This window comes from Sphaerodactylus townsendi, linkage group LG14 (assembly GCF_021028975.2).
Source record: "Sphaerodactylus townsendi isolate TG3544 linkage group LG14, MPM_Stown_v2.3, whole genome shotgun sequence".
NCBI classification, from domain to species: domain Eukaryota; kingdom Metazoa; phylum Chordata; class Lepidosauria; order Squamata; family Sphaerodactylidae; genus Sphaerodactylus; species Sphaerodactylus townsendi.
The window spans coordinates 8,031,734-8,049,144 of NC_059438.1; the positions used below are offsets into that span (position 1 = coordinate 8,031,734).

The 17,411-nt window shown below is 46.1% G+C and overlaps 1 protein-coding gene across 2 annotated transcripts; it reads right to left on the reverse strand.

Moving 5' to 3' along the window:
• Window positions 1-258: 258 nt before the first annotated feature.
• Window positions 259-17,170, reverse strand: PSME3IP1 (proteasome activator subunit 3 interacting protein 1). 2 transcript variants are annotated; one of them, XM_048515947.1, is made up of 7 exons: window positions 17,014-17,170; window positions 13,824-13,964; window positions 9,824-9,922; window positions 8,947-9,068; window positions 7,329-7,462; window positions 4,733-4,800; window positions 259-761 (listed from the first exon to the last, which is right to left on the reverse strand). In XM_048515947.1, the coding sequence occupies exons 2-7, from the start codon at window positions 13,951-13,953 to the stop codon at window positions 538-540; spliced, it is 777 nt and encodes a 258-aa protein (XP_048371904.1). In that variant the 5' UTR covers window positions 13,954-13,964; window positions 17,014-17,170; the 3' UTR covers window positions 259-537. The 2 variants fall into 2 exon arrangements, with proteins under 2 accessions (XP_048371904.1, XP_048371905.1); XM_048515948.1 differs by lacking the exon at window positions 9,824-9,922.
• Between the last annotated feature and the right edge of the window lie 241 nt (window positions 17,171-17,411).

A 17,411-nucleotide genomic window follows, 5' to 3' on the forward strand; every position in this document is an offset into this window, starting at 1 on the left:
ATTGCTGGGGAATCACACAACCAGCTTGGCTGGCCTTTTGCGGTAGCTCCCACACCTTGCAGAGACTTCCATTTTTAGAGAGATACGCTGTTAACATAGCCTTGTTGCTGATCTTAATAAGGAACCCTACAGTCCGAAGAAGTTCTCAGAACAGAAACAGAAAGGTACAGGAGGAGCAATTTGGCCCCCATCGACCCATCCGAGGCACCACAACCAATTACTGCGGAGGACGGCTCTGAACGATAGCAAGATCTGAGATTTTAAACGCATCTAGGATTTCTTTAATCATATGCGACACCAAAACTCTGCTACAGCACCACAGCAATCTACATTCTCAATGATACAATAGAAATGACATTTCTCCCCAGAATCAAAGACAGTCTTAAAGGAAACAAGACACCCACAGAAGACAGCGTCGAGATGCCGTTTGGTATTATCGGAAGAATAGAGATGGATCGAGCGCTTGGAGGATGACCAGGATGAAGGGGGGGGGGGATAAGATTTTCTACCCAAGCATCAAAGGAGTCGCGACAAATCCTATAATGAGCCATCAAAAAAGCTGCTGCTGCCACGGAATACCGAGGAGACAATCTTGCCGGCCGAGTTGATGGTGCCTTCGCTATCTGAACTGGACTCGGAGTCGCTGCTTCCTGAGTAGGCCCCGAGGCCCGGCAGGATCCCGATGCACACTGCTGCTGAGGGGCAGTGGACCATTTGATCGCCGGTGGAGCTGCTGCCCAGAGGAATGCAAGAGGGCTTTTCTGAAAGAGCCAAAAGGGACAGGCTGTTACTGTAAGCAAGTGGGGGGGGGGGGGAGAGAATTGCCCATAGTCTCGAGCAACGTGTCTTGTCTGGCACTAGATGGTGGGTGTTTGAGTCCCCATGTCTGTGTTTCCCTGCCCGGCTTCTTTGCACTTCTGCCTCCCCCACCCCACCATTCATCTGCAAAACAGAAGTGTTGCAACTGCTTCATTAAATCTGTGGCCTTCCTCCCCACCTCCATTAGTTCTTGATTGTTGTTGATAGGATAATAGGAGAAGTGTGAACTCCCCTTTGCTCTTTATTAAGTCTTTGATGCTTTCCACATGTCCCATCTTGCTTCAGAATTAGCTCAAGACACCCACCCACCCCCCAATGACTTATATGTATAAACCCAAGCCATTTGCATTTGGACAACCAGCATGATCTATAAAGGGAGGACCAAAACCCTATGTCCTGCCAGAGGGGGAAGCCATCTCTTCGTGCAGTTTCTTGTGCCTTTCTGATACATCTTAAGATCCCAGTTGCATTCACACCCATCCTGACCAATGCTTATGCTGAAACTAATCCTGCAAGGTTTCCTCAGCAAATTCAGGATCGACCTGAAGACACAGCCAGATAAATTAAAAAGGGCTCTTCTTAATGACACCAATTCAAAACGGAAGCCCTGGTTCCCTGTTGTGCTCAGATGTGCATTCTCTCCATCAGCCCTCCTTTTTAGGTAGCTCCTTTTTAGAACTGTTCCTGGTATCCCCTTCTTGTCCTGACCATCAAGGCTCAGCCCTGGCCCCTGCTCTGTGAATCATACTAGTGCATTGGGTCATCTGCTGAAGCCAAAGGGTAAGGAATTCAAATCAGTAAAAAGGAAGTTTTTCTAGTTAAATTGAGGAACTTCCTGCCCCAGAATGTAAGAGGATGATGATGATGTAAGACACCCACAGAGGTCTTTGGACGTAGCAAAAATTTTGGCACAGGCCCAGCAGATTCTGTCCAATTATCTTTTAACTATCAAACCTGACATAACGGCCGAATATATTCTATTTCTTTTATCTTATTCTTCTAACCTTTGTACTTTTATCTATGCCAATCAAAGGTGATGATGATGGTGATGTAAGATAAGAGTTTGGATTTTCACCCCACCTTTCTCTAAGGAGACTCAAGGTGGCTTACAAGCTCCTTTCCCTTCTTCTCCCCACAACAGACGCCTTGTGAGGTAGGTGGGGCTGAGAGAGTTCTGAAGAACTGGCATATATATGAATGGATGATTTGTTGTAATAGTTTTCACTTTTTCGCATTATTAATTTTTTTTTTGCACTTTGTCATACTGAGGTTCGCTAAGCGGAGTATAAAATACCTCAGGAACTCCACACTTTCTTAACCCTTGCATTGTTACCAATGCACTGGTTGGGAGAACGGGGTCAATGCTGCATGGGCCCCCTCCATCCCTGTAGTGACAGTCATGTGCAAGAAGGTCACTCAGTCTTTCAAGTCACTGTTCTTGTGCCATATGAATATGGCAGCCAAAGGGGAATAGTTGTTAATGTGTCAAAACCAGGATCTGGGAGGAGCAGGTTCCAATCCTCTGGACCCACCTCACAAGGGAAGTTTACTGGGTGAGATGGGCCATCAATGAAGTAAATAAATAGGCCCAGCTGAGTTCGGGGAAATGAAGGACCATCCCAGAGAACGCTGTGCCCAAAGAGAGAAGGGGAGTCTAGCCCAGGGGTCTGCAACCTGCGGCTCTCCAGATGTTCATGGACTACAATTCCCATCAGCCCCTGCCACCATGGCCAATCTGGAGAGCCGTAGGTTGCAGACCCCTGGTCTAGCCGCTGCACTAATATCACCTGATCTGCAACCTGCTGCACCAATATCACCTGATCTGCAAGATTGTGCCACGTTTCATGGGAGAAAAAAAGCAAAGTAAAACTGTTTCTCTACACGGAACGCTTTAAATCCCAACAAGCCATCAGGAGGGTGACTAATATTGCAGGGGAATTAAAGCAAAAAAAACCCCACACAGCTTCCACAGCTAATTTGCTCAGCAAACGCTGGAGCGGAATTAGCCTAACAGATGGAGATCAAGGACGCGCCGCCGTTTGCAGTTACCCAACTTGAGCTAACCACGCTTGCCTCCGGAAGCGCAGGGTGAAAAGAGCTTGGCTTAGGCAGAGCTCAGATTCTATCACAGCTCAGCTTTTCTGGCCAGCAGCTCGTAAGGTTGTACAATGAACCCAGAAGAAATCCAGAGGCATCCAGGTTATTACTGCTATAAATTAGAAACGGAGCACAGAGGAGGAAACCAAGATGGCTCACCATCCCAATAACTTTGGAGAATGGGGATTTGTAGCAAAAAGGGTAAGAGAGAATATCTGCTCACCGCAAAACGGCGCTTCATGTCTGCAAGCCTACACCTTGCTGGAAACAGGAGATGAGATATTGTGGGAATAGCCACAGACACCCCCCCGCCCCCCGCAACTCAAGCCAATTCTGATATTTCAACCGTGGAGATGGTCATGAATTGCATAGGAAGAAAAAGTCAATATCCATATGGAAGAAGTGTGGCTAAGGACATAAGTGGGTAATCCCTGACAGAATGGCCAATGCTAGGGAGGTAATCCAACTACGTATGTGTCTGAAAGGAAGTCACAACTGTCCAATGGCAAAGGGGTTTCAATTTCAGGGAGAAGCGGAGGTGATTTGCCATTGCCTTCCTCAGTGGTCTCCCATCGAAGTACTGACTCTGCTTAGCTTCTGCGGTCTGGTGAGACTGGACTAGATCAGTCTACATTCCCACTAATCCTACTACCGTTCTATTTATCCTATTGCAGGTGCGCATTCAAAGTTAATTTCCCATATACATTATGTTTGCTTCACCTTGCTTTCCACAGCTTCTGCAAGGAGCATCTGATATTGCTCTCCAAAAAAATAGTGCATACCTAATTAAGGCTTAGTTTTACATTAGGGATCAGCAAAGGGAGACCCACAAACTCAAGCTACTTCCAGATTTGAAAGATACACCACTACCCGACACACACACTTTATTACATTCCTTAGACCAGGGGTGTCCAATTCTGGCACTTCAGATGTTGCCTCTAGAGGGGCTGATGGGAATTTGTAGTCCATGAACATCTGAAGCACCAGAGTTGGACACCTCTGCCTTAGACCCTTTCTCCCCAGCAGAAATAGAAATAAAACAGAACACCTGTAATATCCACCACTCCAACAGGAGCAGAAATGTTCTTTCCCCTGTACTTTGGCTGCCGTGTGCAGGAGACAAAAGACAGGCCAGAGGGGGAAGAATGGGTACCTCCACCCCACAGGAGGAAATCAGCAGACAGAGGTTGCTGCCCTTTCAGTTCAAAATAAATCCCTTACTGCCAATGGATTTACATAGTTATTTCCCCAGAGAACTGTAACAGGATTTGAAGCCACAGATAAAGAGAAGCGATAACATTCCCTCCTGTTACCTGGGAGAACTGCAGTGGGCCAATCAGAGGCCACATTACAAAGTTCCCTATAACCAGTCGGGATGCAGTTGGAAAGGCAGCAAGACCCAGTAGAGAGGATGGTTTTGAAACCCTGAAATTGTGTGTTCATACCTCTAGTTCAGGACAAGATGGAGAAGTGCATGTCTGTCACTCCAAAGAGGTTCCAAGTTAGAATAATTAATTGCTGCCATGGATACAACCGGGAACAAATGAAGCATGCTAGATGGAAGGTATCACTGCCTAATAACTTGAAAGATGTATTCTGATGCTCACAGGATGCTCCTGGAAAGCCTCTCTTGTCTACAATAGGGTCAAACTCTGTGAGCAGAGTATGCCGGGGAACTCTTTAGGCAGAAAGATCATTTAAGCTGCCCCAATTAATTACAGCACCAGACTCAGCAGTGGGCAGCTTCATGCAATGGGGGGGAAGGGTTGAAAAGCCACCTGACAACTGGACTTTGCTCTAGAGGCCATTTGCCCACCTGGAGTCTCATCTGGGTTGGGATCAGGATCAAGCTTTAGTCTCTTCACGCTGTTGGCACCTTCTGAACTGCAAGAAAATAAAAGTGTCAAAAGGGCCCCAACATGCAAACAGCAACAAGGCAGGAAAATAGGCATTGCCCGCCCACCTCCCGTGCAAACATTACTACAGGGAACAGGGACTTGGGATTCCTAGTTAGTAGGCAGCCAGGATAACCAGAGACATTCTGTTTGCTTCCTCTTAGGATGGCAGAGGGACTCTTCGCCCAACTTTTAAGCACAAAAAAGAGGAATGTGAATGCTGCAAAAAGGTCCTTGAAAACACAGAACACAGCACTGCAAGGGACAGAAGTGGCAGCCACTTAGAATACAGACAATGGCACAACTTAGACTCATTGATTAAGACCAGCTTCTTCATTCCCTAAACCTCTGCAGAAAAGCTATCTCCAGTTCTTAGTGCCCGTTCCAGAAGACCCAAGACATGAGGATGTCAAAATACCGACTAACATACCGTACCAGAAAGGTCAAAAGGGAGTCCCACATTGCAGGTAGAAGCTGCAGTCAGTCATAGAGGAACCAGGGAGAAGTGAGGGAGACTGAAGTGGCCCATCTGCACAGCGGAAGGGGAGTGAAGAATTCATCCTAGGTGTTTCTGCAGAGCTTGGCAACATCCAAACCCAGTTCAAACACACTATTCAAGCAATCTTTACAACATCCCTGCTACGGTAGTCAACATTTTCTCCATGCTGGAGAAAAGAGGGGGCGCAAAGACCCTGAGGGACAGCAGCTTGCTTCAGGTCACATGGGCAGCTTGCAGCTGTGGTGACGTTAAAATTAGGATCTTCACGGCCTGCACAAAGTCTACACAGAGCTGTGTGACCCTGACTCGCAAGAAAATGACAGAAGGATACTAAGAGCTGGAAGATCTGTGGATCCGTGTGAAACAGGATGCTGCACCCTCATGCAAAGATTCAACAGTAGTGGCAGGCACCGTGGTTCCTTTCCAAGGGCACTTTAGAAGCCAAACCCAGAGACACAAGCTGGGGGAAGGAGAAGGCAGTGCTGGAGAGCAGCAGAGGCAGGGACAGAGCACGACCCACAGATGAACTGAAGGGAGAGAGAACAAACGCCTGAATGTCAAGGTACTGGCACAGCAGTGGCAAGATGCCGCCTGAAAAGAGAAGCCATCTGCGCCCATCAGCTGTGCCGTTGCGCAAACACCCTCGTTGCTTCCCCAGAACTCGACGCTCGGGTGTGCCAAACACTCGGAAGGAAAAATTGCTTTTTGCCTGCTCATTCACATTCAAAGGCTTTGTGCCCCTTCAAAACAGGAGGTTTGTTGTGAGACGAAAAGCACTTATAGGCTTCTGCACACGGCGGTATCTCACTACGATCGCCACTGTTCTGCTGAGACGCAACTCCACTGCTTCTTGAGAGCTAAGAGGCCTCTCCCGTGAACCTCCCGGGCTGGTCGTTTCCAGCAACGTCAAATGGCTGCTTGGTGTGCTGGTTCAAATTTCTATTTAGCGGGACTCACCAACAGGATTGATCTTTTAGCATCAGTGCAGATTTACATAGGCATATTTTAATACCTGCATTTAAACTGCAGAAGAATCGGGGCGGGGTGAGGAAACAGAAGAGAGGCTGCCCCTGCTAGTTTGACAGTGCTGCTGTGTGTGTGTTGGGGGTGGGGGGGGGGGAGTTTCCCTGTTAGAAGTGCTGTTGAGCCTCCTTCCATGTTGTACAAACCAGAAAAACCAGCAGGTTCCACCTCACAACACTGAGCCAGCATGCTCCGTGCAAACTGAAGGCCCATCAAATTTCCTTATATATGAACAAGTGTCTTCCTCTCCTGTTCTGAGAGCCCCACCCATCCAGTTCGTTCCAGGGCAACTGCCACTCACTTTCCCTCCCAATCTGCACCCCACCCCCACCCCCCACCCCCCCCTCCTTCGTTTTGGCCTTAAAGCAGCAGAAAGGAATGAAGACTCACTACTGGGCTTGGAAAGGGACTCTCTGCACATGGCTGAAAGCAGCTATTAGAAGTGCCAGCACCTACACTACAGTCACTTCAAGCTTCCTCATAGTGCCTTGATCACAGGTGCCGATGTGAACCGGAGCTACAATCACAGCTCTGAGGAGGAAATGTGGAGAAGAAGAGGAAGAGTTTGGATTTATACCCCACCTTTCTTTCCTGTAAGGAGACTCAAGGGGGCTTACAAGCTCCTTTCCCTTCCTCTCCCCACAACAGACACCTTGTGAAGCAGGTGGGGGTGAGAGAGTCCCGAAGAACTGTGGCTAGCCCAAGGTCACCCAGCAGGAATGTAGGAGTGTGGAAACACATCTGGTTCACCAGATAAGCCTCTGCCACTCAGGTAGAGGAGTGGGGAATCAAACCCGGTTTTCCAGATTAGAATCCACCTGCTCTTAACCACTATACAGCTGGCATCCAATTGCAGACACCTCACCACTTGAGAGGGCTCAAACATCAGGGCCTCCCTCATTTTGCCACACTTCAAGCTTCAGGATGTTGGTTGGTGCCGGCTGCTGCCAACTGTGTTCCTTCCCCCTCCAAGTCTCCAGAAGTGTGAAGCTCACCTTCTATGTTTCACAGCACCAGCTAACAGCTTTGCCTGAGAGAACTTGCTCTTGTTTTCCACAGACTTCACCAACAGCTTTTTCTCGGCCTCTTTTTTCAAGTCAGGGCTTCCCGCAGCCTTTGCCAGAGCACTGTGAGAACATGGTTAAGGACCCAACGGAAACTGAAAAGGGGAAAAGTGGAGGGTGGGAAACTCGGAAGGCATTAAACTCTACTGGGGTAGTCTCTGCAATGAGAGCAACAGGTTTTCACAACCTCCTGCTCCTGCTAAAAGACTACCATTCATATCGAGGTTTTGGGAAACGTGACTTGAAATGGATGTAGGAGGAGGGTAATCATTCCAGAACTGCTATCCATTACGGTTTTAATTAACTCACTACAATTAATTAAAGCTACAATTACAGATCAATTTACCAATAGTTCCCTTAACTGCTTCAGCAATTAGGCCTTCAATCTGTTGCACTAGTGATTGTTGCACCCCTCCACAATATCCAACTTCCCAGAAGTGTAATCTGTCCTGTCCTTAACATAAGCATAGCTTCTGGCTTCCTGTTGTGGGACTGGGGCCTTTTTTAAAAAGTAGCTCTCTGGTGCCATCTACTGGAGAAACCCATAAATCGTGCCCATATTATTGGGAGACCTTTCAAATTCAGACTTCTATTTCCGTGCTTTTCTGGTGGATTCTGCTTTACCAACACATAGTTAACTCAGGCAACCTTCGACCTCCAGAGTGAAAAAGGTCCTGGTCAACCTGGATAAGCAGGCATACATGCCGGAACATGCTGGAAATTTCTGCTGAATGCTTAGTTGAGGATTAAAGGTATCTTAGCCTGGCCTCCAAGTAACCAGAAACCTCTGCGTTATTCACTTACAAATACAGCATTTAGGAGTGGGGAGAGTGAAAAGAAGAACCCGGCTACTCAGGTTTGGAAGCAAGAGGCAAGGCAGTACAACATTTACTGCCTTGCCTCTTGCCAACATTTAACTTCAACAACAGAAGGACTTAGCATTTCCACAATCCACAGTGTTTTTGGCGATAATTATCTGAGACAATCGCTCATGTGCACACACCAAAAGTATGCGAAGATGGATAGTGGGCACACCAATTGCAGTAAGGGGGTCCTAAAGTGATGTTCAACCATCTTCAAACCATCTGTCATGCCTCTAAGATGGAAGGAACCCCAAAGAATTGTCTGAAGCCATGAGATGTGGATCAAATATTGAAGCTTAGCTTCATTAGCTAACCTGGTTGGGAGAGGCCACTGGAGAACCAACCCTAAAGCCCAACCACCCAGAAGAGGACCATCAAGAAACATCCAAAGCTACCTCATACCAAGACAGACCATCAGCAAACCCAGCCAGGGATTGTCTATTCCAGGGGTGTCCAACTCTAGCACTTCAGATGTTCATGGACTACAAGCTGGGCTGATGGGACTTGTAGTCCATGAACATCTGAAGCGCCAGAGTTGGACACCTCTGGTCTATTCTGATCGACGCTGGCCCTTTACCATGTTCTGACATGCCGCCCACAGTTCCAAGTTCTGATTTGATCATCCCCTTTTTTAAATATCTCAAGGCACAACAGGAAAAGAAGCTGCAGCAACCGTTTAAGGATATTCTGAATTCGCTCAGTTCTTTCAGATCTTCTTCTAGACGCTGCTTTTCTATGAGGACCTGCTGCCGAGAAACCTCGTCGAGGAACTTGGACTCATCTTCATCTAGGCCTCTGACCATATTTTCTGGAGGGGAAGACAGACAAAGAGGCTTTTTGTACAAGATCTGGGAGTCTTGAGGAATGGGAGAGAAGCACAGCAGCTGGCGAACAAGAGCAGTCTTAGCCAGAGGGATGTTTTTTCAATGCCTTACAAAAATGCCCATGGTGCAGCAGAGCAGAGCCAAACTGTTTCCGTCATCAAAACGAATGGTTCAAATATAATTTTACCTGCTTATTATATTTGGCCCTTTCTCAAAGCAGTTCAGTACTGTTTTATCCTTTCTCCAGATTGGTCCTCCCCCACCCCCATTTTATTCTCACAACAACTTTGCGAGGGAGGTTAGGCTGAAAAAGAGAGACATTGGTGGAGAACTGTGTAAAGGCGTCAAATTATATTTTCTGAACATGAGGCTCTTGGGCGGGTGGTGATTTAGTTGTCGAATAAATTTTTGTTCCGCATGTTCTCCAAAACATTCTAAAGGGTGTACATGACTCTCTCCTTCCATGACAGGGGAGAGGTTATGAACCCAGTTCTCTCTGATTTTAGTTCAGCACTCTAACCACTACACTACCCTGCCACTCTGTTTGCACAGATCCCATGGAAATGAAGGAGTGCTGGGAGCAGCCACATTTGCAGAGCCTGACTTGTGCCCTTCTAAACCACAGAAAGCCAACTCTAAGTCCTTCTAAGGAGAAGGGAAGAAAAACGGTGGCACCAACCAAAGATTCGGAACATATTTGCCTACGCCACGAGGCTCAGAGAAATTCACTGGAACCTACTGAATTTGAACTGCTCTTCAAACTCTTGCTGCTTCTTATCTTTCTGCTCCTGAAGTCTTTCGTAGAGCGACCGGGGGTCGTACACTTCCTCAGGACACTCTGAGCAACAGAAGAGAAACAGTCAGATGTCGAACGAGGAGATTGTTGGGAAGGGAAGCAATCGGACAAGAAAACCCTGGGCGTAACTTTTCTAAGAACACCAGCGGCCAGGCAAATAATAGACATTTTGATTATTAGCTTGCCTCACTGTACATACTAAAGCCAGTAATTTTCAGCCTGCAACAAAACCAGTTTTTCTAAGATGGCTCTTCTTGGTCATTTGGAGGAGATTTTCACTCACCTGAGGTGATCAGGCAAGTAGCTGTTTACAAACCTAGTGCAATGAAATCTCATCATGGAGACATAAGCAGCTTTCAGGCCCCAAATCAACATTCCTTGGCAGTAAAAAGGTAATGTCACATCACAGTAGTTACTAGGCAGACTTTGCTTGCGGTTTGCGTCGGTCTCCCCCTGTGGTTAACAATTTCCTCTGGCAAACTGGGTACTCCTTAGCATTATGGGGAAAAAATTCAGTCCAGCAATACCTTACAGACTAACAACATTTACAAGGATATTTACAAGCGTATAAGCTTTCGTGAATCAAAGCTCACTTTGCTAAATACAAATGGGCCTATTCTTTCCATAACAAACTTAGTAAGTTCTGATGCTGCTCTAATACATCCCAGAATAATACAAGCTAGATAGCTGCATCTATCATGACAAAGGACAAGGAGAAGACGGAGACTTTTATGCAAAAGAAAAAGCTCCCCAACCAGCAAGACCGGGAGCTTCTCTCCTAAAAAACAGAAATCCAGCATTAACTACATTTTATGACTTCAGAAGGAAGACTCCTGACAAACACACTCCATCCCCCGAGGATGGGAAAAGTGCACCTGGCTGGAACTTATAAGGCAGAAGGAACAGCTGAGCCACCGGAGAGCATCGTAATTATGACCACAGTTCAGCAATGCTTTGACATTGGAACTTCCTTTCTTTGAGAATTTAAAAAGAACGAACTTGTGTCCAGCCGGGCAGCATCGTTTTGCACTGCATTGAGCAAAAAACAGAGAATCTACACCAGGGGTCAGCCACCTTTACCACCCAAAGAGCCACTTGGACCCATTTTCCATGGCCCCAAAGATCTACCGAGCCGGAGAGGCGGCTCTGCATGGAGCCACCTCCGGTTCGGCCTCTCCGCTCACCTTTCCTTCCAGCGCTGCTCTGGAGGGCTAGAGGGACACGCCCACGCTACCCTCCGACCTCCAGGCCATGCGGAGCCGCAGTATAAGGCTGAAAGAGTCGCATGCGGCTCCAGAGCCGTGGGTTGCAGACCCCTGATCTACACAAAGTGAGTAGCCGCATACTTGAGGGGTACCTCTGCATCTTCACTTTGCAGCCTCAGATACTTGCATCCACCAACCCCAGCTGCAGGCACATGCTAGAGGCAGCCCTACTGCCTACATAACTATGTGGCGAACCTTTTCGAGACCGAGTGCCCAAACTGCAACTCAAAACCCACTTATTTACTGCAGTGCCAACACGGCAATTTAACCTGAATACTGAGGTTTTAGTTTAGAAAAAACAGTTGGCTCCGAGGCATGCATTACTCAGGAGTAAGTTTGGTGGTAGTCGGTGACTTTGCTTTGAAGCAACTGTGCAACTCTTCCAATGGGTGAATCACGACAGTAGGAGGGTTTACTCAGAAGCAAGCCCCATTGCCAGCAACCGAGCTTACTCCCAGGTAAAGGATCGCGCTTTAGTTATTCGCATGAAAATCAGTAGGGTTTAACAGCGCTTAACAGGGTTACCTACACTGCTTCCCCAAAACCAGGTCTTAGATTTAATGCTAATAATCGAGCCCAGCAGGCCAGGCCAGCCTAGATGTGTGTGGGGAGGGGCACTCTGTTTGCGCGTGCCAACAGAGAGGGCTCTGAGTGCCACCTCTGGCACCCGTGCCATAGGTTCGCCACCACTGAACTATAATGATTAGGACTAGTGTACTAGATAGCAATTATAAATATGAAACCACTGCCAGTCCTACAGCTACTATAATCAACACACATACAACAGAAGCTAAAGTCTGCTAAACCATTTACTTAGTGACGTGAAAAAGTAATAAAGATGCCTTAATAATCTAGAACAGTATAAACATACAAAACCTTCCACCATACAAAAGAGTAATGCCAAGGTAATGCCAGAGTAATGCGACAAGGTATTTCCCACCACCACCACCCGCTGAGTCCACCAGAATAAATTTCATGGTTGCCACTGTGGATTTCTGAGAATAGGAAATCATGTCTAGGGCCCCGTCTGCACATGCAGAATAATGCACTTTCAATGTACTTTGAAACTGGATTTTCCTGTGCAGAACAACAAAATCCACTTGCAAGCAATTGTGAAAGTGGACTGAATGTGCATTATTCCGCATGTGCGGAAGGGGCCTTAGTGCTGATAAGCTTCCCGTGGAAGTTCATGTCCTGCAGGATCTTCCTGCATTCCATAGGGCATGTAAATCTGCTTTGTTCCATGTGACATTTGGTTAGCATTATGAACCGGGAAGCTGGCTAGTTTCTTCAGAGTGTCTTTATTGTTAAGTTGACATTTTAACCTGTTTTATTGTTCTACACTTATCCCATTTATTTCTCTTGTATCTGTATTTATTGTACTTTTAAATGCAGTAAGCCGCTCCCAGATCCCCAGTTGGAAAAGGGCATGTGGTGTAAATTAAATACATGACTAAAGCTGTAAAACTAGAATCCAATTATTAGATGGTGGGTGACTAACTTGCAGGACAAGTACCATGATTGTCACAGGTGATAAATGTCTGTGAACCTTCTGGACAGACAGAGGAAGTCCTGGGGACAAGAGAATGGTAGAATAACCACCAGCCTCCTTCACACTGTACAGTTGACCCAACTGAAAAACAGGTGACTGCAAGAAAACTACAGAAGCACAGTGCAAGAAACCGCTAATGAGATGATCCACCAGCTTTCTCATACGAGCTTTGCTTTATGATTTCTACTCACTCTGTGGTTCTGTAATCTCCGTACCTCCTAGTTATATCTGCTCCAGTGTGATTAGGTCTTAGAATCATAGAGTTGAAAGGGACCTCAAGGGCCATCAAGTCCAACCCCCTGCAGTGCAGGAACAGATAATCAAAGCACTCCTGGCAGATGGCCATCCAGCCTGTTTAAAACCCTCAAAGACGGAGACTCCACCACACTCCAAGGTAGTGCATTCCACTGTTGAACAGCCCTTTACGTCAGGAGGTTTTTCCTGATGTTTAGGTGGAATCTCTTTTCCTTTACTTTGAACCCAGTACTCCTGGCCCTAGTCTCTGGAGCAGCAGAAAACAAGCTTGCTCCCTCTTCGACATGGCATCCCTTCAAATATCTAAACATGGCTATTATGTCACTTTTTAACCTTCTCTTCACCAAACTAAACATCCCCAACTCCCTAAGTCTTTCCTCATAGGGCATGGATTCCAGACCTTTCACCATTTTGGTTGCCCTCCTCTTGACCCGTTCCAGCTTCCATCTTGAGGATGGAGCTTGCCCAACCCAGTTGCAAAACAGCTGGGTCAAATGCTTAATAGCTTTTCACTGGCAGCACAGAGGGTAGGGGCACTGATGCTCTGGACTGCCAGAGAGGCTCAAACCATGCCAAGCAAAAGATGGGTAGGAAATTATCTTCTCTACTAACATCACTGACTGCTTTTTGTACATTCTTCTGATGCTGGGGATGAGGACAAAGGACTCCAGCCACAGAATTATGGAAATAAAAAAGACTGCCCCTTTGAAGGAAGCAACCATCAGTGACTTTTTTTCTACTATGAATATAGAAGCACAACAGCCCAACAGAATAAACTTCCAGAAGGCCCTGAACTCTAGACTGATCTCACCAGAAAGAAGCAGACACTGAAAGCGCAGCCCCCGCCCCTCCCCAACCAGTTTTCCAATACCTTCTGGGTCTTCTGGCTTTCGAACTTTTTCCCATTCTTCCTGCCTTTTCTTCCGTCGCTCCTCAAGTTCTGCTTCAGTTACAAACCTTTTGTTAATCACAGAGTTGGTGCCACCTTCTCCTCCATCCATTGTGGACCAGCCTGTGTAGAGAAAAGAGTTAGGACTAGAACCACACTGGATCTACAGAGACTCACTTGAAGATGTGCAAACAAGCATTTCCTAGAACCCAAGGAAAAAGCCTTTGACAGGGTTGCCTGATCTCATGAGGCAAGATCGGGGCAGTGCTCAAAAATCTCCCAGATCCACGTGCCTTTTTATGTACATGAAAACTATAGGAAGATGTAAAACATTCAGAAGTCTGGAAAGTATTGAGAAACAGCAACCTCTGAATCCTGAAATTTATGCAGGAGTAAATTGTATCTGTCCTTAAAGATGCCACTGGACTTCTGTTTAAGTGGACTGGAAAGGTCTGGGGGAAGTCAACTGTTCAGATATGAACTGATACTGCGTGCATTCTACATACCTAAACTTAGTGTCCTATGCATTTACCCAGATATTATCAGACCCAAAAGCACACTTTTCACATGTAATAATCCTAGCAATATGTTGCTATCCACAAATGCTCATGCAACCATAATGCGCTGGCTCACAATAGACATTATGATGAAGTGGTTAGAGTGTTGGACTGTGATTAAGGAGACCTTAACTCTGGTTGACCCATGTTGACCTTAGTGATCAAACAACTGGTGAGGGTTTGTCAGAAATGTGAGCTTGAGAACAATCACCTTCAAAGTTTCATTGCTTGCCATTAACAACAAACATGGAAGAAGTCTGATCAAAACAAACAAGTGGTTCTCGGGACATGATCTGAATAGCAATAATTTCTGTACTCTGTTTCTTTGTCGAGTGTTATTTCTATGTCTCATCTCCCTGAACTATAATACCTTTCCCCCTGCTTTTATTTCAAGTTGCACAAGCAGGGTAACTGAATCCAGTAAAGCACATTTGTGCAAAATTGCTGTTTACAAATTTATTTACAGACATGTTTTCTGGCTGGTGACCTTGGGATATCCACCACCCGGTAATCAACACAGGAAGAAAAAACAGCTCAGCCAGAAAGCCATTTTAATTGCCAGGAGGGCACCACCACCTGAACAGGTACAGTGTACACTGAATTAAGTCCCTGAAGTTAAGGCTTGCAGGATTCGTTAAGGATCCATTTTGGCCAGCCAACGTGGACTGCTCCAGCCAGATAGATGATTTGTTTGTCCTCTATTTGTGCTCTTGGGTCAGGAGAGAGAGACATGCACCAGATTACAGCTAATAAATCACAGCAAGGTACAGATGCAACACTGGCCCTAAACTAAACAGGGATAACAAACTGGAAGCCAGATCAGGAAACACACACTAAATTTTAATTTATACGTAGACCAGTGGGATTTATTAGCTGAGAAAGTGGATATAAAAGTATTCCATGACACCGGCAAAAAGCAGGGGGCTCGTCTGAATTATGTTCATATTGAACTGTGAACGAAATTGATCATTTAGTCTATGGGTTTAAACATGGAACTGAGGGAATGCAGAAGAAGGCAGTGTCCATGTGCATCTGAAACAGATCTTATTTAAGCGGCAATGATGAAGGGTACCAAGCCCCCTGCCACATCCACTGCTTATCTTCCTGTAACCTTGTGTGCCCAACCAAGATCACTTCCAATATTAGTGCTCAGCCAAAGTGAAAAGCATTGGGAGAGGTAAGCTATGGGGAGTGCAGAATTCAGCTGCAGAACACACATTGTGGGAAGAAAATTCATGGACCAAACTGCCGAAACAACCTGCTGGATCTCTTTCTTGTGTCTAGACATGTTTATGAGTAACTATCAGAGATACTTAAAATATCTATGACATACAGAAATTTTGCCAATGTGGAAGAGACTAAAGTCTTTCCATCCCACTGATTCTTTGATTCACCAGCTATGCACATAGCCCTTCTCTCAGGGACTTGCAGACTGCAGCTTACACAAAAACAGAACTCAGCACCATTAATTCAGAATACTGTAATGTGCAGCATCTAAAAGACCATGCCAGAGCTCCTACAGAGTCTCAGATTATGGCAAATTCTAGACTCTATGCATTTGGGGCAACCACCAAAACACCTTTCCCTCTGTTCATGTGTGTGACTCCACCACACAGGCAGAATAACTCAGAAGATTTTTTTTTTGTTAGTCTTACAGGCTGCAACAGAAAGGAAGCAGTTACTTGCAGACAAGTTCTTTTTTGGTCAAAACAAGCACCTTTCAGAAAACAGGTGACAGTCTGTGAGGATATTTCAATACAGGCATAAGGAACACAGAGAACACATTGGAATAGCCTGCTGAGAATCAGCTGCATTTAGGAACCATCCTTGGGCTGTCAAGCATCTGCCCCAGTTTTGCACATTCTGCGGCAGTCTTGTGGTCCCTCATTTCTAGGCAAACTATAAACCAGATGGCACAAGGAAGTGAAGACACACAAGGAAGTATGAAGACACACTGTACTTGTCCAAGATCTTTATTGCTAGTTTTTAATGTATACCATTTGCCATGGTCTGCCAGAAAAATATTGGTTCACTGTGAAAGAAACCCAGTTCCTAAGATTTGGTCACTCTCCAGTTCTGAATATTTGATCACACCCTAGTATGAGCAAGGAACAGAACCCAGGGCAGTTAGAACTAAGTTCTAAAGGTGTGTACGAAATTACCAAAGCAAATCTGATAAACAGGACCCAAGACAACAATATGGGATGTGCAAAGAATCACCCTCAACCCAATATCATTTTGACTAGAGAAGCTGGAATCTTCCACATGTAAACCATCTGCCAGACCAAACAATTCCTCTCTAACGTCACAATAATAATAATAATAACTAAGGGTTTTCGCACTACTTGACTTAACAATGAGGAATGACTTTTTATATACTGTCATTTTAATGATCTATTACGTTCAATCCCTTTTAAAACTACAACACTGTCTTTCCTATAATGGTGGCCTCATTTGACCTCAGGTGTCCAGCCGGGCCCAATATATTTCTACGTATTTTAAATTCTACTTCATTTCTAATAATAGCACTACCCTACAGGGTTGTTGGACACGTTTTACAGGATCCCTATGACATATAATAATAACAGCTATTAATATAAATTTAATATGGATACCTTAAGTCTCCTCCCCTCAGGCTCGAGGCGGACCGGGGAGGGACCTACTTGACCGTAGGCTGCGCCACAGCACCCACCTCCCCTAATCCCTTTTCTCCTCTTCCTTTCCCCAACCTTTGCGGCCAGCCTCCCGGCTTCACCAATGACACGCCTTCCTACCGATCTTCCGCCCCGCCTCTTCCTTCCCCTCCGCTACCCAATCAGACCCCAGCCTTCCATTTCCTCACCCCTTTGCCCAACCACCGCTTCGGTTACAAACAAACCCTTAAAAAATCGAACTGGTGATTGGAAGGTGCGTGAAACGTAACACAAGCCCGTCCCCGCCATTGGTCCGTCTGTCAGAAGGGTAGGCGCGGGTCTCTCAGCGAACGGGATTCCAGCAGGGCCGTGGGAAGGGG

Coding starts and splice junctions, on each gene's coding strand:
- PSME3IP1 (XM_048515947.1), bottom strand. CDS start 13,953: ATGGATGGAGGAGAAGGTGGCACCAACTCTGTGATTAACAAAAGGTTT. Junction 7,463..8,946: donor AAGAACTGAGCGAATTCAGA/ATATCCTTAAAC, acceptor CCATGTTCTCAC/AGTGCTCTGGCAAAGGCTGC. Junction 4,801..7,328: donor GGTGCTGTGAAACATAGAAG/GTGAGCTTCACA, acceptor ATTTTCTTGCAG/TTCAGAAGGTGCCAACAGCG.